The sequence below is a fragment of the Mesocricetus auratus genome, unplaced genomic scaffold (assembly GCF_017639785.1).
Source record: "Mesocricetus auratus isolate SY011 unplaced genomic scaffold, BCM_Maur_2.0 Super-Scaffold_4256, whole genome shotgun sequence".
In the NCBI taxonomy this organism is placed as follows: domain Eukaryota; kingdom Metazoa; phylum Chordata; class Mammalia; order Rodentia; family Cricetidae; genus Mesocricetus; species Mesocricetus auratus.
Genome location: NW_024429182.1, coordinates 57,934,376 through 57,953,313, shown reverse-complemented (window position 1 = coordinate 57,953,313; position 18,938 = coordinate 57,934,376). Strand labels below are relative to the sequence as shown.

Here is an 18,938-nt window from a genome sequence, read left to right as displayed (position 1 = left end):
AACTTAACCCTAAATAGCACTCCAAAGCCCTAAAGCACATCACTCCATCTCCAAGGGTGTGTTTCCAGGATCCTACTTCCATGACACTTTACTGGACACACCATCCTGAGCCTAGCTGGCTTTTGTCTCAGTATTCCCTGCCTATCCCATCCAGGTCCTCTATGTGCAACCTAGTTAGGATGACACCTCAGATACAAATTAGACCTGCCCTTGTCTTGTGGAGACTCCTCTCCAGGGCCCCTGCCTTCCAGCTTCTATGCCCAGAACCCCCAGGTCTGGTCTCCGTTCTGGCTGCCACTTTGCCCTGTGACCTCTGACACTGTCCTTAACATGAATCCCAGGCCTCCCTTCCAAGACACTGCTTGTCAAAGTCTCTCATAGGGTGGCTCTTGCTGGGAGGCCACAGGTCCAAGCCTTGACTAGGGTTTGACTGATGTTGATAGGAAAGTTAAATAAGCAATGAGGGATGCTAGGAGACAGAGGTACCTGACTTCCTGCACTCTTGTCTCCCAGAACTGCCTGTTTGACACGTGCAACTGTGAGAAGAGTGAGGACTGCATGTGCGCGGCCCTGTCCTCCTATGTGCATGCTTGTGCCGCCAAAGGCGTGCTGCTCAGTGGCTGGAGGGATGGCGTCTGCTGTGAGTGTTCTGTGGAACAGCAAGGCTGCTGTCAAAGGTTATACCTCCCCACAGTAGCCATCTGGGTCCTGTCACTCTGGCATAGGGAGCACTTGGGACCCTTGACAGCAGCAGCTATCAGTCTCCTGTCCTGTTTCTACAAGAACCTTGCATCCTGTTGTGTCAACAATGGTGTCACTAGTCTTTAGCAGGGGAGAACAAGGGCTGGGCCAGTTCACCCTGCCATTGGTCTCTGTCTCATTCTTCTTCCTATAGCCAAGTACATGAACAACTGCCCCCAGAACAAGAGCTACTCCTATGCAGTGAGCACTTGTGAGCCGACCTGCCGCTCTCTGAGTGAGGCCGATGTCACCTGTGGCATCTCCTTTGTGCCCGTGGATGGCTGTACCTGCCCCGAAGGCACCTTCCTGAACGACAAGGGTCACTGTGTGCGTGATGAGGAGTGCCCCTGCTTCTTCCATGGGACTGTGGTGGCTCCCAGAGAGTTTGTTACGGACAATGGTGTGGTGTGGTAAGGAAGATCGCCCTCACCCATCCTCACAGTCTGTGTCAGCGGGATTGCTAGCTGCTAGTCCTTCTAAACCGGAAGTTTGTGTGGCTTCCTCACTGATGGTTTCAAGACATACTTGGGGCATGTTGGGTGTCGGGGGCACCTTTCAGATCCCCCGAGAAGGGGCCGAGAGGTTGTTCTGAGAGTCCTGCGGTATCAGGGCAGAAGCACTGATGAGCACTTCTCAGCTGAGACCTTACTCCCTCCTTGGCCTCAAAGGCAGTTCCTCTCAGCTCACCGTGTGGGCAAGCTTTCTATTACTACAACAAAAAAGCCTGGAAGACATAGAGAGGTCTGTCTTGGTTCACAGTTTTGGAGGTTCAGCCCATGATAGGATATGACTGAGTGGCCCCATGGTTTTGGGTTTGTTATAAGGTTGCACTTCATGATTTGTTTTATATGCCAACCCCAGTTTCTCCTTCCTCCTATCTTCCCATTCCTTCCCCCCACCTCCCATCTACCTCCATTCCCTCTTCCTTCCATGGCAGTCAGCAAAGCATGGTCTATCATGTTGAGGCAAGACCATGCTCCTCCCTGCATCAAGGTAGGGCCAGGCATCCCAGAATGGAGAAGATGTTCTGAAAAGCCAGCTCATGTGCCACTGACAGGTCCTGATCCCACTGCTAGGAACCCCACAAACAGACAAAGCTATACAACAGTCACCCACATGAAGAGGGCCTAGATCAGTCCCATGCAGACTCCCTAGCTCTTAGTCCAGAGTCTGTGGGCTTTGGTTTTCCTTCTTAAGAGCATCGCACCTTCAAGTATTACCATAGGCTAGTCACAATGTGGAGTCCAGGGTCTTCCCAAGGACCCCCAACAGCAGGCACCCTCTTGGCTTTGGGAGGAGACAAGGAGGCCCAGACCTTGGTGGGGTGTGGAAAGTACTGGGGGTAGGATGTAGGAGACACTGGGCCCAGAGCAGGGGTACTGCTGTTTCTTACAGCTCGTGTGAAAATGGGAAGTTGACCTGTCTTGGAGCCCTGATGCAGAGGAGCACAGGTACCATTCCACCCTGACTAGCCTGTACTTTGCTATGGCTGCTGTGGCAAGATGCTCTGGGGAGGAGGGCCCGTGGGCTTTCTGGCAATGTGGCCACAGAGCTCTTGGAATTGCGGGCTATATACCCTCTGGGATAGGTCCACAGAGCCTGGATGCTTGGGACAGAGCACAAAACCATGCAAAACTCAAGGTTGCTATAGTTCTAGCAGCAAGACAGGGTCAGGAGACCACAGGAACCAGAAATGTCCTGCTCTAGGCCTCTCTCACATGCTTGTCCTCCCCAGAGTGCCAGGCGCCTATGGTATATCTGGACTGCAACAATGCCTCAGTGGGTGACAAAGGGGCTGAATGCCTCAGAAGCTGCCACACACTGGATGTGGACTGTGTGAGTCCTCTTGCTTGCAACATCAACCTTCATCCACCATCCTAAACTACAGGAAGAGTGAGGTCGGGGGGGGTTGAGTCACTGGAAGGTTAGTGGCTTTGGGTCTTGCTGACCCTGGATGGCCTCCTCCTGAGCACTCCCAGGACAGGGTTTCCTTGGTTGGTGTCCTGGCCACCTGAATAGGGATGAGGGAACAGGGTGTTGTTTCAGAACCTGACCAGGCTACCTGTGCCCACAGTTCAGCACACACTGTGTCTCGGGCTGTGTGTGTCCCTCAGGGCTGGTAGCAGATGGGAATGGGGGCTGCATTGCTGAGGAGAACTGCCCCTGCGTACACAATGAAGCCACCTATAGACCTGGGGATATCATCCGGGTGGACTGCAATAACTGGTACGTTTGGGGGGCCTCAGAGGGGGGAGGGTCAGTAGTATCTCGAGCAACACTGGTCTGAGCTGACCTGGCCATTTCAGGACCCTCAGCATGTGTCTTGGGGACCAAGGTATCCATAGGACCCCATTCTATGGAGGAAGGGCTATTCCTCCAGCTTGGGGTAATTGGATACCCACCTACACAAGACCAAAGCTTGATGTACTCTGAACTTAATTCCCCAAGCAAAGTGGCATGTTGGTACAGAACTGGGACAGCCATCTCCAAGGACAATACCTTTGTCTGCAATGACCTCTCCTTTCACAGCACCTGCAGGAACCGCCGGTGGGAGTGTACTGATCGTCCCTGTATGGGTGCATGTGTGGCCTATGGGGATGGCCATTTTGTCACCTTTGATGGTGAACGCTACATCTTTGAAGGCAGCTGCGAGTATACCTTGGCTCAGGTGTGTGGTCCCTGGCCCCTCCCAATGAGTCACCATTCTCTATCCTTCCCACCACTCATTTTGAACTGTGACCAGAGCCTCATCTCTTCCCTTCTCAGGACTACTGTAGAGGCAATACCAGTACTGATGGGACCTTTCGTATTGTCACTGAGAATGTCCCTTGTGGAACCACGGGAACCACCTGTTCCAAGGCCATCAAGATCTTTGCGGAGGTTAGAGTATATTTGTAGCCAGTGGGGACTGCTTCCCTCCCTAGGTGGCTCTACCCCTGGTTCTCCAGCCATAAGTTATTCTCAAGGACAGAATAGCAAGTGATCCAAACCCAGGGCTTTACAATAGCAGACTACCGTCTTCCATCCTTGAGCCAGAGTTGGACCAAGACAAGCAGGATCATGCTTCCTGTAGGTCAGGAGGATCCTTCCTGCCTTCCTGACTAGGGGTTCCAGCAGTCCTTGGTTTGTGGCAGCATCACTCCAGTCTGTCTCTGTCTACTCATGACCTTCTGCTCTGTGTCTGTATGTCTCTGGTCATTGTTGGACAGTCACTGAATGGCTTAGATGATACCCAGGTAGTTTCAGAAAACCCATCTCAAGATCCTACAAAGGCTCTTTTTCTAGGAAAGTGTTATTTTAAAGTCCTGGGAATTGTGGGTATATTTGGGGGGATAGTATGCTCAGAACCCCATTTCTGGCAAAGGAAGTCAGAATTCACAGAGCAGAAAGCAGGGCTGCTGGCTTGGGATGTACCTTAGTTAGGGTTTCTATTGCTGCAATAAAACACCATGACCAAAAAGCAAGTTGGGAAGGAAAGAGTTTATTTGGTTTATACTTCCAGATCATAGCCCATCATTGGAGGAAGTCCAGACAGGAACTCAATCAGGGCAGGAACCTGGAGGCAGGAGCTGATGCAGAAGCCATGGAAGAGTACTACTTACTGGCTTTCTCAGCCTGCTTTCTTATAGAACCCAGGACCACCAGTCCAGGGATGGCATCATCCACAATGGACTGGCTCTCCCCCATTGATCAGCTCCCTGAAACTGTTGTATTGTATTTCTCCATCTGCAGAGCTATGAACTGATTCTTCATGAGGGGAACTTCAAGGTGGTAGAGAGAGGGCCAAGTGGGGACCTTCCATATAAGATCAGATACATGGGCATCTTCCTGGTCATTGAGATCCGCAGTGGGATAGTCGTGTCCTGGGACAGGAAGACCAGTGTGTTTGTCCGACTGCAGCAGCATTACAAGGCAAGTGTGGCCACCAAGCAACCTGCTTCTAGACCTAGCTAGGATAAGTCTAGGGCTGGCAACTGACAAGGCTATTGAGGAATGGGTCATATTGAGAAGCTCTAGTCACTGAGACCAGCCTTCTAAGAGAGATGAGTTGAAATTACAATGAATAATGGATGTACTGGATTCATGACTGATGAACCAGCTTTGCCCATGGGCCTTATAGAGACAGACTCTTCTAAAGAGAATAAGTTCAAATCACCCACCTGCTCCAGGACCCACTTCCCACATACATTTGCAAGTTCACTGTATAATCCCAAGATAGACTCTGTGCCACCTTACCTAACCTGCTCAGGATTCTCTCTCCTCATGTGTCTGCAGGGAAGGGTCTGTGGCTTGTGTGGGAACTTTGATGACAATGGCATCAATGACTTCACCACACGCAGCCAGTCTGTGGTGGGTGATGTGCTGGAGTTTGGAAATAGCTGGAAGTTCTCCCCATCCTGCCCAGATGCCCCAGTTCCCAAGGACCCCTGCACTACCAACCCTTACCGCAAGTCCTGGGCCCAGAAGAAGTGCAGCATCATCAACAGTGAGACCTTCGCTGCCTGCCACTCCCAGGTAGGGTATGGTCTTGGTTCACAGGACTTGAGGTTGCCTGCTTTTTCCTGGTAGGAATTGACTAGACATACAGTGGACATCTGAGGACCATCTTTGACCCAGTAAGAGCATATAGTCCATTGCCCTTGGTTTTTAAGTTCTAGGTCTAAATCTCCTACAATATGGGTAGGAAATCATGCATATATCCCCATCATGTAGTCATCAACACTATTTTGGGACCAATCTTTGACTACAGTCTCCATTCATGGCCCTCAATCAGGCATCTTCTTTACCCTCCTAGGTAACCCCCAAACCTATTCAGTGTGTATCAGGAAAACCATCAGAACTCCCCCAGAACAGAGTTCTGGCTCTCAGTAGATTTCCAAAGGCTACCTCCTGTTACTAAATCTAAGACTCAAGTGTCCAGCTAGGAAAGCTACTTCATAACACAGGCTTTCTGGCCATGATAAGATAGGGCTCATGTAGGGTCATGAGTAGCCAGTGCTACTCACTTGTGCTGAGCACCCTGGGTCACCTCACCCAACCTCATGAGCAGGTGAGCAGCAGTCTCTCTGGCTACCCTGATCCATGGTTTGGCTCACTGTGCCCTGACAAGGCTGACTTGGATGTGCCTTTAGTGGCAAAAGCAAGAACCTGAGTCCACTCTGGAGTCTAACAATTGGCACAGTGTGAGTGGGGGGCCCTCTCCTCCACAGAATTAGACAACTCGCCCGTGTTGGAGCTGGTTAGCCACATGTCCCACAGCTGTACCAGTCTGGAAGTTAAACAATGCTAGATGAAATAGCCACCACTAACTATTTCCTTGGGGTATGTTCTCAGGGGTATGGAAGTTCAGGTGGGTTCTGGGTACCAGCAAATTCAAATGGATGGGGGACAAAATTTGCTGTCCCCTGGTGATCCTCCACTGGAGTGAGGTATAGCAGGATGGCTAGGAAGGGGCTCACATAAAAAGTCCAAGTAGAGACCCACCAGAAGTCATGTGAACAGCAATGCAGGGGAAAGTCAGCTATGGGAGGCCATATACAGATAGGCGGCCAGTGCACTGAAGCAAGAGCAAATGACAGAGTTGGGACCACAGTGCAACACCCTGCAGGCATGAAACTTGCAGATCATATGAGCCGATCCAAGTAAAAGGACCCCAGAGAGTATTAGCGAAGGTATACAGGTGGGCAGGTGCACATGTGTGAAGGTAAGTAGGCGTAAATGTGGGGCAGATATTTAGGCATACAGATGCATGGGTGAGTGTGCAGGTAGGCACACAGGCAGGCATTTGTGCAGGTGTAGGTAGGCAGGTACACAGTGTTGTGCAGTGAGGAGCTGTGCAAGTAGACAGATGGATAGGTACATGTATGGACAGGAGAGAAATTGCACAGGTATAGGCAGGTTTGCATACAGACAGGTGTGAAGGTTCATAGGTAGGCAGGCACATTGGTGTACTTTCAGGCATGTGCATATGTGGGCAGGTACACAGTTTTCCAGGTGTGTGTGCAGGTGTAGAGATGAACCGCTGTACAGGTAGATGGGTGTGCAGGTGTGCAGATAGACATATAGGCAGGTGCACAGGTGGCCAAAAAGATAGGTATACATCTGGACAGGTATGTAGGTATATGGGTACACAAGTGTCAGGTTCTGGTATGCTGATGTACAAATGTGCTATGCATTAGTGAGTGGGAAAGGTGACGTTGGACAGTTCCCACTTGGGACACTCTGATAGCAGCCATAGTACTAGATCAGGATTCCCATAGTGTGGGGTTTGAACTACAACTAGCTCCATATCCTCCCCACATTCACCTGCTCTCTGGGCAGACATTGCTATCCTCTCTGAGTGGCATCTTGTCCCCTCCATTCCAGGTTGACTCTACCAAGTACTATGAAGCCTGTGTACATGATGTATGTGCCTGTGACTCAGGGGGTGACTGCGAGTGTTTCTGCACTGCTGTGGCCGCCTATGCCCAGGCCTGCCGTGATGTGGGTGTGTGCTTGTCCTGGAGGACACCAGACATCTGCCGTGAGTGGGGATCTGTCCGTGGTACTGAAGGGTGGGACTGTGAATGAGGTGGGTGGTAGCCTCTATACTTCCCTCCTGGCTTGGATGTTTGGATTCTGGCCACTCTGGTGTGGTGTGTGTGTGTGTGTGTGTGTGTGTGTGTGTGTGTGTGTGTGTGTGTGTGTGTGTGTGTGTGTGTGTATGTGTGTGTGTGTGCGCACGCGTGCGCGCACATCTATATATACATGTGGTTCTTTGACTCCTGATATGAGGTAGTTGAGGTTGGGGACTCCAGAACCTGGCTTAGGGAATGAACCTAAGGAGGCCGTCGGCCTAGTTGTAATCTGGCATGAGGCCTAATAGACTCTGCCTTCTGTGCTTAGCTCTTTTCTGTGACTACTACAACCCTCATGGGGAGTGTGAGTGGCATTACCAGCCCTGTGGAGCACCCTGTCTGAAGACCTGTCGAAACCCTGCTGGACACTGCCTTGTTGACCTGCAAGGCCTGGAAGGTGAGGGTGGAATGTGATGGTGGAGGCCTTCAGGACCATCCCCCATGCATGGTACCTCTAGGGTAGACCCAGTGTACTAGGGGTTCTCTACCACTGATTAGGAGCTGGGCATATGGATACATGCTCACAAGGATATAAAAGTCAATGCTACCCCTGCATGCTCTAGGTTGCTATCCACAGTGCCCACCCACGCAGCCCTTCTTCAATGAGGACCAGATGAAGTGTGTGGCCCAGTGTGGATGCTATGACGATGATGGAAACTACCATGACATTGACACACAGGTTCCTACAGCTGAGAATTGCCAGAGTTGGTGAGAGAGAATCCAGGGAGGGAAGAGGATAGAGACCCAGAGTGGTTGGGAGAGGGCAGGGGTGGGCTAAGGCATGTGTCAGCTAGGGGATGCTCATAGGTCCTCAGAGCCCCTGTCTTCCCTCCAGTCTCTGCACCCCTGGTGGCCTTCAGTGTGTTCACAACCTTACAGGTAAGCAAAGGCTGTGGGTTTGGGGTTGGAGGAAGGCTGGAAGCTGTGGACTCTGAGCCAATACATATAATCTCCAGCCTGCACATGTACCTATGAGGGCCGTACCTACCACTACAATGATGTTGTCTACAACACCACGGATGGCCTTGGTGCATGCTTAGTGGCCATCTGCAAAGACAATGGAACTATAATACGCACAGCTGAGGAGTGCCCTGAAGTCTTGTCTACCACACCATTTACATTCACCACTACCTTGGCATCCCATGCCACATCAGGTAAGAACATATCAGGTTCTCTAGAAGCCATGGAACTTCTAACTACTATGTTAACCCAGGGAGAATCTTGGTCACATCTGGGACAAGGGAAGATGATAAATTGTCAATGCAGGGAACTGTAGCTACAGAGATATCTTTGGTCCTAACTCATTGTCTAGTTTCCTAGGCTCTGCCTGGTATCCATGACTCTCATCCCTCTTTGATTCCCTAGGAAGCCTTAACACAACTGGTAGAGCTACCATTGGGACCAGAGAAATTGTCAGGCACCATTTGTCCTTGGTGTACACACTTCAGTGAGATGAGCTCTCTCAAGACTGCTATCTAGGTCTTGGAACAGGTTCAGAATGGCCCTAACTTGTGTTAAGATGAAAGTCATCTGTTTCTTCATGCTGAGATGGGAGGAACTGAGGAGGGCTTTTATCATTTTCACACAGGCTCAGCTCCCACTGTGTCCCCTGTATCCACTGTGTGTGTCCATGAGGTCTGCCACTGGTCCATTTGGTATGATGAGAGCTACCCAGAGCCTGGAATGACAGGTGGGGACTTCGAAACATTTGAGAACCTGAGGCAGAAAGGGCACCAGGTGTGCCAAACTCCTGCTGCCATTGAGTGCCGTGCAGAGAAGTTCCCCAGCATGGACTTACAGAAGCTGGGTCAGAAGGTGAACTGTGATTCATCCTGGGGGTTGAAATGCCTCAACAGTGAGCAGAGCCCCCCAATCTGCTACAACTATGAGATGAGAGTTCTGTGCTGTGATTATGTGCCTTGTACTTCTTCCCTGACCTCAGGCACAAGTACCACTCACTCCCTGCCTGAGACCAGTTCAGAGCCCACTTTGTCCACTCTCAGTACTCATACAGCATCCTTAGTATCCCAGTCCAGACCCTCCTGGACCACAGAAGGGAAAAAGACATCCCTGGATAAAATTCATAGCTCACGGCAAACAGTAACATTTACCACAAAAAGTGGGGCCACTTCATATCCAATTGGGTCCACAAACTCAGTCAGCAGCCTCCCTGCATCCAGCCGTACCTGGACTACAACAGTAAAAGAGACCACCTTACACACAATGCCTAGCTCCCAGACAAAATCAATATTTACTTCACAGACAGGGTCCACTTCCACAGCCAGCATGATCACGCAGAAAGTCAGCAGCCCCATGACCTCCACCAGCTGCCAACCCCAGTGTCAGTGGACAAAGTGGTTTGATGTGGACTACCCCACATCTGACAGGGAGGGAGGAGACATTGAGACATATGACAAGATCAGGGCCGCTGGGGCAGACATCTGTGGACAGCCTCAGGACATCCAGTGTGTGGCCCAGAACTACCAGGACATGAGTTTGGACATGCTGGATCAGAAAGTCAAGTGTGATGTCAACTTTGGTCTGGTGTGCCACAACAGGGACCAGGGAGACAAGTTTGGGATGTGCTACAACTACATCATCCGTGTGCTGTGCTGTGATGTCAGCCACTGCCAAGGACCTACCACCTCTGCAGGGACACCCCCAACACCAGGAACTGCCTCCACTGCTACACAGACCCTGTCCTCCAAGCCTTGGCCCAACACTAGTCCAGTTGACACCTGGTCTCCCTCAGACTCCATCACCAGCATCTATGCCTCAGAGATGCCCACCCTTGGGATCCTGACTACAAGGGTGTCATCACCACCCAGCACTCCTCTGACAGCCACCTCAAAGACCACTCAGCATCCCATGAGTTCAGCATCCTCTAACACTGTAGGCAGCCTTGAGACATCCACCAGCTGCCAACCCCAGTGTCACTGGACAAAGTGGTTTGATGTGGACTACCCCACATCTGACAGGGAGGGAGGAGACATTGAGACATATGACAAGATCAGGGCCGCTGGGGCAGACATCTGTGGACAGCCTCAGGACATCCAGTGTGTGGCCCAGAACTACCAGGACATGAGTTTGGACATGCTGGATCAGAAAGTCAAGTGTGATGTCAACTTTGGTCTGCTGTGCTATAACAGGGACCAGGAAGACAAATTTGGGATGTGCTACAACTACATCATCCGTGTGCTGTGCTGTGATGTCAGCCACTGCCAAGAACCTACCACCTCTGCAGGGACACCCCCAACACCAGGAACTGCCTCCACTGTCAGTTCCAGGTCAGTCATACGCACTGCCTCGTCTGTGTCCAGCATGCCCACCAACATCAGCACTACTGAGTCTATTTCATCCCCCCCAAAAACCACAGTCTTCACCAGGGCTTCTTCCACAGCCACACTCACACCCAGTGAGACAAAAACCTCATCAAAGCTAACAACTGGTCTCTCCTCAGTCCCTACAACCATGAGTACTACTTCCACAGGGTGTAAGTTTCAATGCACCTGGACAGATTGGCTGGACAGTGACAAACCCCAACCTGGTCAGTTTGGGGGAGACATTGAGACCTACTATCATATTAGAAACAAGACAGGCATTCAGATATGTGAGAAACCTGTGGACATAGAATGTGAAGCTATTCTCTTCCCCAACATGTCCTTCCAGCAGCTGGGCCAGGAGGTAGTTTGTAATGTGGACTTTGGGCTCATCTGCAGGAATAGCAAACAGGTCAACAATCAAACCTGTTTCAACTACCATATCCGTGTACTGTGCTGTGAGGAAGATACCAGCTGTTTCAGCACAACTGGATCACTGTCTACCACCTCCAGTCAAGTGACAGAATCCACTAACACAGCAGGGCCACTGTCCTCCACGCCCATATTGGCACCTGGATTTCACAGTACGGTGTCCATGGCCACAAGCAAGTGGCCATCAGAGGAGCCAATACCTTCAACTTCAGTCACAACTCTAAGGCAACCCTCTTCCGCTAGGACACAGAGGATTGTCTCCATTGCCACAACAAGCGCTACAAAGAGCTTCCCTATCTCTAGTCTATCTACACTCTCAGCCTCTCGCACCAGCTTTTTCCAAACATCAAAAGAGCCACATTCAGGTAAACCAAACACAACTTCACGGACAGCCTCTTCCAATGCAGCATTCAGCACACAGATGGTCACTTCCACAGCCAGCATGATCACGCAGACAGTCAGCAGCCCCATGACCTCCACCAGCTGCCAACCCCAGTGTCAGTGGACAAAGTGGTTTGATGTGGACTACCCCACATCTGACAGGGAGGGAGGAGACATTGAGACATATGACAAGATCAGGGCCGCTGGGGCAGACATCTGTGGACAGCCTCAGGACATCCAGTGTGTGGCCCAGAACTACCAGGACATGAGTTTGGACATGCTGGATCAGAAAGTCAAGTGTGATGTCAACTTTGGTCTGGTGTGCCACAACAGGGACCAGGGAGACAAGTTTGGGATGTGCTACAACTACATCATCCGTGTGCTGTGCTGTGATGTCAGCCACTGCCAAGGACCTACCACCTCTGCAGGGACACCCCCAACACCAGGAACTGCCTCCACTGCTACACAGACCCTGTCCTCCAAGCCTTGGCCCAACACTAGTCCAGTTGACACCTGGTCTCCCTCAGACTCCATCACCAGCATCTATGCCTCAGAGATGCCCACCCTTGGGATCCTGACTACAAGGGTGTCATCACCACCCAGCACTCCTCTGACAGCCACCTCAAAGACCACTCAGCATCCCATGAGTTCAGCATCCTCTAACACTGTAGGCAGCCTTGAGACATCCACCAGCTGCCAACCCCAGTGTCACTGGACAAAGTGGTTTGATGTGGACTACCCCACATCTGACAGGGAGGGAGGAGACATTGAGACATATGACAAGATCAGGGCCGCTGGGGCAGACATCTGTGGACAGCCTCAGGACATCCAGTGTGTGGCCCAGAACTACCAGGACATGAGTTTGGACATGCTGGATCAGAAAGTCAAGTGTGATGTCAACTTTGGTCTGCTGTGCTATAACAGGGACCAGGAAGACAAATTTGGGATGTGCTACAACTACATCATCCGTGTGCTGTGCTGTGATGTCAGCCACTGCCAAGAACCTACCACCTCTGCAGGGACACCCCCAACACCAGGAACTGCCTCCACTGCTACACAGACCCTGTCCTCCAAGCCTAGTCTGAATGTGACCAAGACTCATTCAGCTTTCACCACATTAGCAACAAGCCTCTCAAAAACTCTACCAGGCTCTAGCCACACAGCCACTCTTGTTACATCATCTGCCAGAAGTTCCCTACATGTTTCAAGTGTCAAGGAAACTAGTAAACCAGGAAAGTTCTCCTCTATCCATACAACAGTTGGCATCCTGCACAAAACATTACAGTCATCAACACCTGCCCTGACAACAAAACAAACTTCCTCAACCGGAACCTGGACAAGAATACTTACTGGTACAATTGGCTCTGTCTCCTCAAAACTTCCACCCACGAGCCTGGAATTGACTACAGGCATAAAAGAGCTCTCTACCAGTACACCAAGGACACAGACGCTACCAGTAACAATGACTAATTCCACCAGCAGCCAGGGCAAAACCCACTGCCAAGCCAAGTGTAAGTGGACAGAATGGTTCGATGTGGACTCACCAACTTCAGGGGTAGTAAGAGGGGACATGGAGACCTATGAAAACATCAGAGCTGCTGGTAAGAAGATTTGCCAGGCACCAGAGAAGATTGAGTGTCGTGCAGAGAACTACCCTGCAGTGAGCATTGATAAGGTTGGCCAAAGAGTAACCTGCAACCTGGAGACAGGACTGGTCTGCAAAAATGAGGACCAGACAGATGATTTCAAAATGTGCTTCAACTATAATATGCGTGTGCTTTGCTGTGATGATTATAGCCACTGCCCCCACACAACTGCTGTACCACATACATCTACCACGAACAAGACTACAGTCAGCAAAGAGGCTACCACCATGGCCCCCAGTTCAGCAACAGGACAAGGACACTTCACTAAAGCTACCACCTTCTCAAACACTGCACAAAGTCTGATGACCAGCATTACCCACACAGGATCTACACCTTTCACATTCTCAGGCAGCAGCCCTGTGACCTCCACCACCTGCCAACCCCAGTGTCACTGGACAAAGTGGTTTGATGTGGACTACCCCACATCTGACAGGGAGGGAGGAGACATTGAGACATATGACAAGATCAGGGCCACTGGGGCAGACATCTGTGGACAGCCTCAGGACATCCAGTGTGTGGCCCAGAACTACCAGGACATGAGTTTGGACATGCTGGATCAGAAAGTCAAGTGTGATGTCAACTTTGGTCTGCTGTGCTATAACAGGGACCAGGAAGACAAATTTGGGATGTGCTACAACTACATCATCCGTGTGCTGTGCTGTGATGTCAGCCACTGCCAAGGACCTACAACCACCTCTGCAGGGACACCCCCAACACCAGGAACTGCCTCCACTGCCATGCTCTCTAACACTGCCATAAACACTTCTTGGACTTCCTCTGCAACCCTCAGCAGTGCTTCAACTACCTCCATGTCTACTTCCAAAGAGACTCAGCCCTCATCTTTGCTGAGTACTAGGATTACAGCCATGTCTACTCCACTCTCTAGCTCCAAGGGCTGCAAGCCTCAATGTACCTGGACAGACTGGATTGACCAGAGTTCCCCTACACCCGGGAATTCTGGCGGGGAGTTTGAGACCTATGCCAACATTGGAGCAGCTGGAATTGCAATATGTGAAAAGCCCGTGGACTTAGAATGTGCTATTGTTGACCAGCCCGATGTGCCTTGGCAGGAATTGAGACAGGTGATCAACTGCAGTCTGGACTTTGGTCTGGTATGCAGGAACCTGGACCAGATGGGGCCCTTTAGCATATGCCTCAACTATAGAATCCGTGTGCTTTGCTGCGATGACTACAGTCACTGTTCTAGCCTCCCTTCCAGCACCATAACGTCAGGCCTGTCCTGGTCTACCCACACAACCACAGTCCCTTTCACAACCACAGTGTCCTCAAGCACTGAATCCACCTTTCAAACCAAGCATCCCTTCAGCTACCCTGTGTCAAGTACTAAAGCATCCACATGGACCACATTTCCAGACTCAGGCTGTGTACCTCGATGCACATGGACAGACTGGTTTGATGCAGACTTCCCTAACCCTGGTCCCAGAGGTGGGGACTTTGAGGTCTATGCAGTGTTACGTGAGGTTGGCTTTGTGTTCTGTGATCAGCCCAAGGATATCCAGTGCCGCTCTGAGAAGGAGCCAGACAAGCCCCTGGAAAGTCTTGAGCAGGTGGTTCAGTGTGACGTGCGATTCGGGCTGATATGTAAAAATATCAATCAATCAGGGCCTTTGCAATACTGTGACAACTACCATGTGCGCCTCCTCTGCTGTGACAACAGCCACTGCACCACACCACCTACGGCCACCTCCTCAGCCACCCACTCGTCCTCCACCATCCCTTCCACCTCTCCCCTGTTGCCCAGTCACACTTCCCCAACTTTGAACACCGTGACTTCTTTACCTGAGGTCACTGGCTCCGTTATGCCCCACTCCTCCTCCGTAGGACCCACTTACACCTCTCCAGTTTTGACCACAGGAACTTCACCTGTAGCCACGGGCCCCACTGTCCCCACTGTGGCCCCCTCCCCTACCTCAGAGACCACTCACACCCCTCAAGTTTCCCGAAGCAGCCAGGTGACCTTCAGCATGCGTACTGCTTCTACCTTGGGCCTCAGTACCCTCAAGCCTACTGTCTTCTCCAGCCAATCATTTTCCCCTTCGCCCTGTTTCTGCCGGGCATTTGGACAGCTGTTCCTACCTGGTGAGTAGAAAAGCCCACGTTCTCCCTACCCCATGTTCCTTGTCCACCTGGGTCAGTCAGCCTTGGGAGCTACGGGCCTTTTCACGAATGCAGAGTTCAGCCCATGCCCTCTCTGGAAATTCCCTCTCCGTCAGGCAGGCTGTCCTTCCTACCCTAACACTACCCTGCCTCTTCAGATGGGATGTGGCTATGTCTTTCTGTTTTTTTTTCCTCCTACAGGAGATGTCATCTACAATAAGACTGACGGAGCTGGCTGCCAGTTCTATGCCACCTGCAACCGGTACTGTGACGTTGACCGCTTCCAGGGTGCCTGCCCCTCCTCTTCATCTCCAGAGCCCTCTACTCCTACGCCTTTGTCCCCCCTGCCTCCTGGCTGTGATAATGCCACCCCTCCTCGGCAGGTGAGCCTCCCCTCCCTCTACCTCCCTCTGATGTGCTGTGGATCTGGGTTCTCAGGGACACCTGCATTTGGGTTGAGTCATGGCTAATTCTCAGCACCACCTCAACCCTGTAACCTCTCTTAGTGACCCATCTTCCAGTGGCTCCTGTTGAGAGAGGTGCACGGGATCTGAGGTCATCGGCTGGAGCTGGCTGCCTTCTGGGATTCATAGCTGTAGGGACCTGGGGCTACAGAAATGACAGGCTTGAGTTTCCACATGACTTCAAGGTGAAGAAAGACCCTATATATCTTCTGCCTCAGGTGAATGAGTCCTGGACCTTAGAGAACTGCACGGTGGCCACGTGCCAGGGAAATGACCAGATCATCCTCCTAGAGCCGGAGCCTGTGGACAATGTCACCTGCGTCAACAAGCACTTGCCCATCAAAGTGTGGGACCAGGAGCCTTGTCACTTCCACTATGAGTGTGAATGTGAGCAGAGGGCAGGCATGGGTCAGCTCAGCAAGACGGGACAGGACTGAGGCATTTGATCTCAAACAGCCCATGTAAATGTGCTAGCCTGCAGGCATTGTGTGCAAAGGGAATACGGATGTGGCACAGGCAGGGGCTGTGTGGCCAGAGAAGTTAGGGTGCAAAAAGCCACAGTGGGAGTCCTTTCTTGCAATCTTGATGACAACTTCCATTACTGAGTGTTAAATGCCTAAAACTGGGGACTTAGAACAGCAAACCATGCCCGAGCTAGAGTCAGATCAAGACAGTCAACTCATCCCTATGGAGGACCCTTCTTGACTTTCCTAGGTAAGGGCTACAGGATTCCTTGACTTGTGGCTTCATCACTATATTCTGCCTCCATCTTTTTATGGTCTTCCGCTCCATGTCTATCTCTCCTGTCTTTTATGAAGTATGCTGCCATTTGGTTCAAAGGACATCCAGGTAATTTGGGATGGTCCCATTATAAGACCAATGTCACATTCACAGATCCCAATGTAGATATGGTTTGGAAGATGCCTATTTTATAGATGAAGCAGCTGTGTTCCCTTGAAGAACAGTTCCAGAGGCAGTGCTAGGTATCAGGGCTAGGAAGTGAGCCTACAACTGTAGGTATCAGGGCTGGGAAGTGAGTCTACAACTGTAGGTATCAGGGCTGGGAAGTGAGCCTACAACTGTATCTTCCATAGGTTTCTGCAGTGGATGGGGACGCTCACACTACCTGACGTTCGATGGCACCTCCTATACTTTCCCGGACAACTGCACCTCAGTGCTCATGAAAGAGATCCACCCTCGTCATGGCAACCTGAGCATCCTTGCTCACAGCTACTACTGTGGGGCTACCACCAATGTCACTTTCTGTCCCCGTGCCCTCAGTGTGTACTACAACTCCATGGAGATTGTCCTTACCATCACCACCAGTGCCAGTGGGAAGGAGGAGAGCCTGGTGAGTCTTAGGAGCCCCAAGGTCACACTGCAAGCATGAGGCCTGGGTATGGGGTGACACAAGCAAAGATGAAAAGCCCTTGGTACCAAAAGCACACTCCCCTCTGCAGAAATGACCTGTAGGAACTGTCCTAGGGAAAGAATAAATGCCTAGCTGTAGGTTGAGGAATAAACAGGAATGTCCCTGGTGTTTGACAAAGCAGCATCCACTGCTGCCTACCTGGCCCCCTGGTTACTGGTTCCCTCTGGACATACCTAGATCATATGGGACCAAATGTGGATAAGATCAGGTTCCAGCAAGAATGGTGTGACAGTGTCCTTGAGTGGTACCACCACGATGAGTGTCAACATTTCTACCATTGGCACCAGCATCACCTTTGATGGGCACATCTTCCAGATACAGTTACCCTACAGATACTTCAGCAACAATACTGAGGGCCGGTGTGGTGAGTAGCATGTCCTGGCTCATTCTGCATCCATAAGTGGGGGTAAGGAATGGATCTACAGAAAACAGCAAGAAGCTGATTGTCATCCCTACCCTATTTACCAGGTACCTGCACAAACAGCCAGACAGATGACTGCCGCCGGCCAGATGGCACCATAGCTTCCAACTGCCAGGACATGGCCAAAGACTGGCTGGTGCCTGGGAACAGCAACAACAGCTGCTTAGCTCAGCCTAGCCCTCCCCCAAGCACCACCCCCCAGCCTCCAGTGTCCAGCACACCCACTTCTACCCCGTGCCCTGCTGCGCCTCTCTGCGAGCTGATGCTGAGTCAGTGAGTCGGCCTTGGAGTGGTGGGCCTGAGCAGCAGTCCCCTTGCCTAGCCTCCCTCCTAGGCCCTGAGCTCCCAGTCCTGACCACTCACTGTCATAGGGTCTTCGCCGAGTGTCACTGGCTCATCCCTCCAGATACCTTCTTCAATTCCTGTGTCAGTGACCACTGCAACACCAATTTTACTGGCATGCTCTGTCAAAGCCTGGAGGCCTATGCAGCACTCTGCCGGGCCCAGGGTGTGTGCATCAATTGGCGCAACGCCACTGGAGGGCTATGTGGTAAGTTGGGAGCATCCAACTTAGTCAGGGCTCCAGTCTCCTTGGTTCTTCCGAACCTGTCTGATGATGCTCTCTGCGCCCACAGACTTCTCCTGTCCACCTACTAAGGAATATAGGCCTTGTGGGCCCCTGCATCCAGCATCCTGCAGCTCCAGGTGAGTGCCAGCTAATAGGGAGTGTGGAGGTAGCAGCTGGCCTCCCATGTCTGAGCTCTGGGACCCCACAACTGGCTCTTGGAGCTGCACCTCATTTCTGACCCTATACTTGCTACTCCTCCTCACACTAGGACACTGAGCATTTCAACTGGGACACTGACAGAGGGCTGCTTCTGCCCTGAGAATCAGCTCCTCTTCAATTCACGCATGGACATCTGTGTGCTGGAGTGTCGTAAGTGCCATTCACCTGCTATGGGGCAAGGCCTGTCTTCCTACCCCTGCCCCCCATAGGGTCCTCACCTGCCAGGCCAGGATCCAACACATCTGTAGACCCTCTTCTGCCCTGACTAATATGTGAGAGGATGCTGGTGAGGTCATTAGTCCTTCAGGTGTCTAAAGGCCTCCTGTGAGCCTGTCACCATTCTGTCTAAACTCTGCCGCTTGGAGCTGCTCAGAGAAGCCGTCTCCCTTCACCGAATGAAGTACCAGACTCTCAACATCCAACCTCATCACTGACTGCCTCAGAGACCCGAGACCCTCAGAATTCTCTAGGGCCTTCTGTTCTACCCTGGGAGAAGATGTGATATCTTGGCTTGGGGTACAGGTAGCCAGGGCTAAGAGCACAGTTCTCTCAGCCTATGACCCCCTTCTGCCTGGCCTT

At 51.5% G+C, this 18,938-nt stretch overlaps 1 protein-coding gene across 1 annotated transcript in view; it reads left to right on the top strand.

Annotated features, from left to right (window-relative positions):
- Window positions 1–18,938, top strand: part of Muc5b (mucin 5B, oligomeric mucus/gel-forming) — a 33,011-nt gene that overhangs the window by 9,501 nt on the left and 4,572 nt on the right. Inside the window, exons 17-39 of the mRNA XM_040751372.1 lie at window positions 514–640; window positions 896–1,151; window positions 2,137–2,192; window positions 2,477–2,577; window positions 2,816–2,967; window positions 3,271–3,409; window positions 3,508–3,621; window positions 4,474–4,653; window positions 5,017–5,256; window positions 7,108–7,264; window positions 7,627–7,755; window positions 7,922–8,066; window positions 8,194–8,237; window positions 8,315–8,512; window positions 8,947–15,237; window positions 15,457–15,638; window positions 15,938–16,106; window positions 16,814–17,070; window positions 17,329–17,515; window positions 17,620–17,845; window positions 17,944–18,122; window positions 18,208–18,277; window positions 18,409–18,509. Of these exons, the coding sequence (XP_040607306.1) occupies window positions 514–640; window positions 896–1,151; window positions 2,137–2,192; window positions 2,477–2,577; window positions 2,816–2,967; window positions 3,271–3,409; window positions 3,508–3,621; window positions 4,474–4,653; window positions 5,017–5,256; window positions 7,108–7,264; window positions 7,627–7,755; window positions 7,922–8,066; window positions 8,194–8,237; window positions 8,315–8,512; window positions 8,947–15,237; window positions 15,457–15,638; window positions 15,938–16,106; window positions 16,814–17,070; window positions 17,329–17,515; window positions 17,620–17,845; window positions 17,944–18,122; window positions 18,208–18,277; window positions 18,409–18,509 (9,700 nt within the window). The remainder of the gene's footprint in view (window positions 1–513; window positions 641–895; window positions 1,152–2,136; window positions 2,193–2,476; window positions 2,578–2,815; window positions 2,968–3,270; window positions 3,410–3,507; window positions 3,622–4,473; window positions 4,654–5,016; window positions 5,257–7,107; window positions 7,265–7,626; window positions 7,756–7,921; window positions 8,067–8,193; window positions 8,238–8,314; window positions 8,513–8,946; window positions 15,238–15,456; window positions 15,639–15,937; window positions 16,107–16,813; window positions 17,071–17,328; window positions 17,516–17,619; window positions 17,846–17,943; window positions 18,123–18,207; window positions 18,278–18,408; window positions 18,510–18,938) is intronic.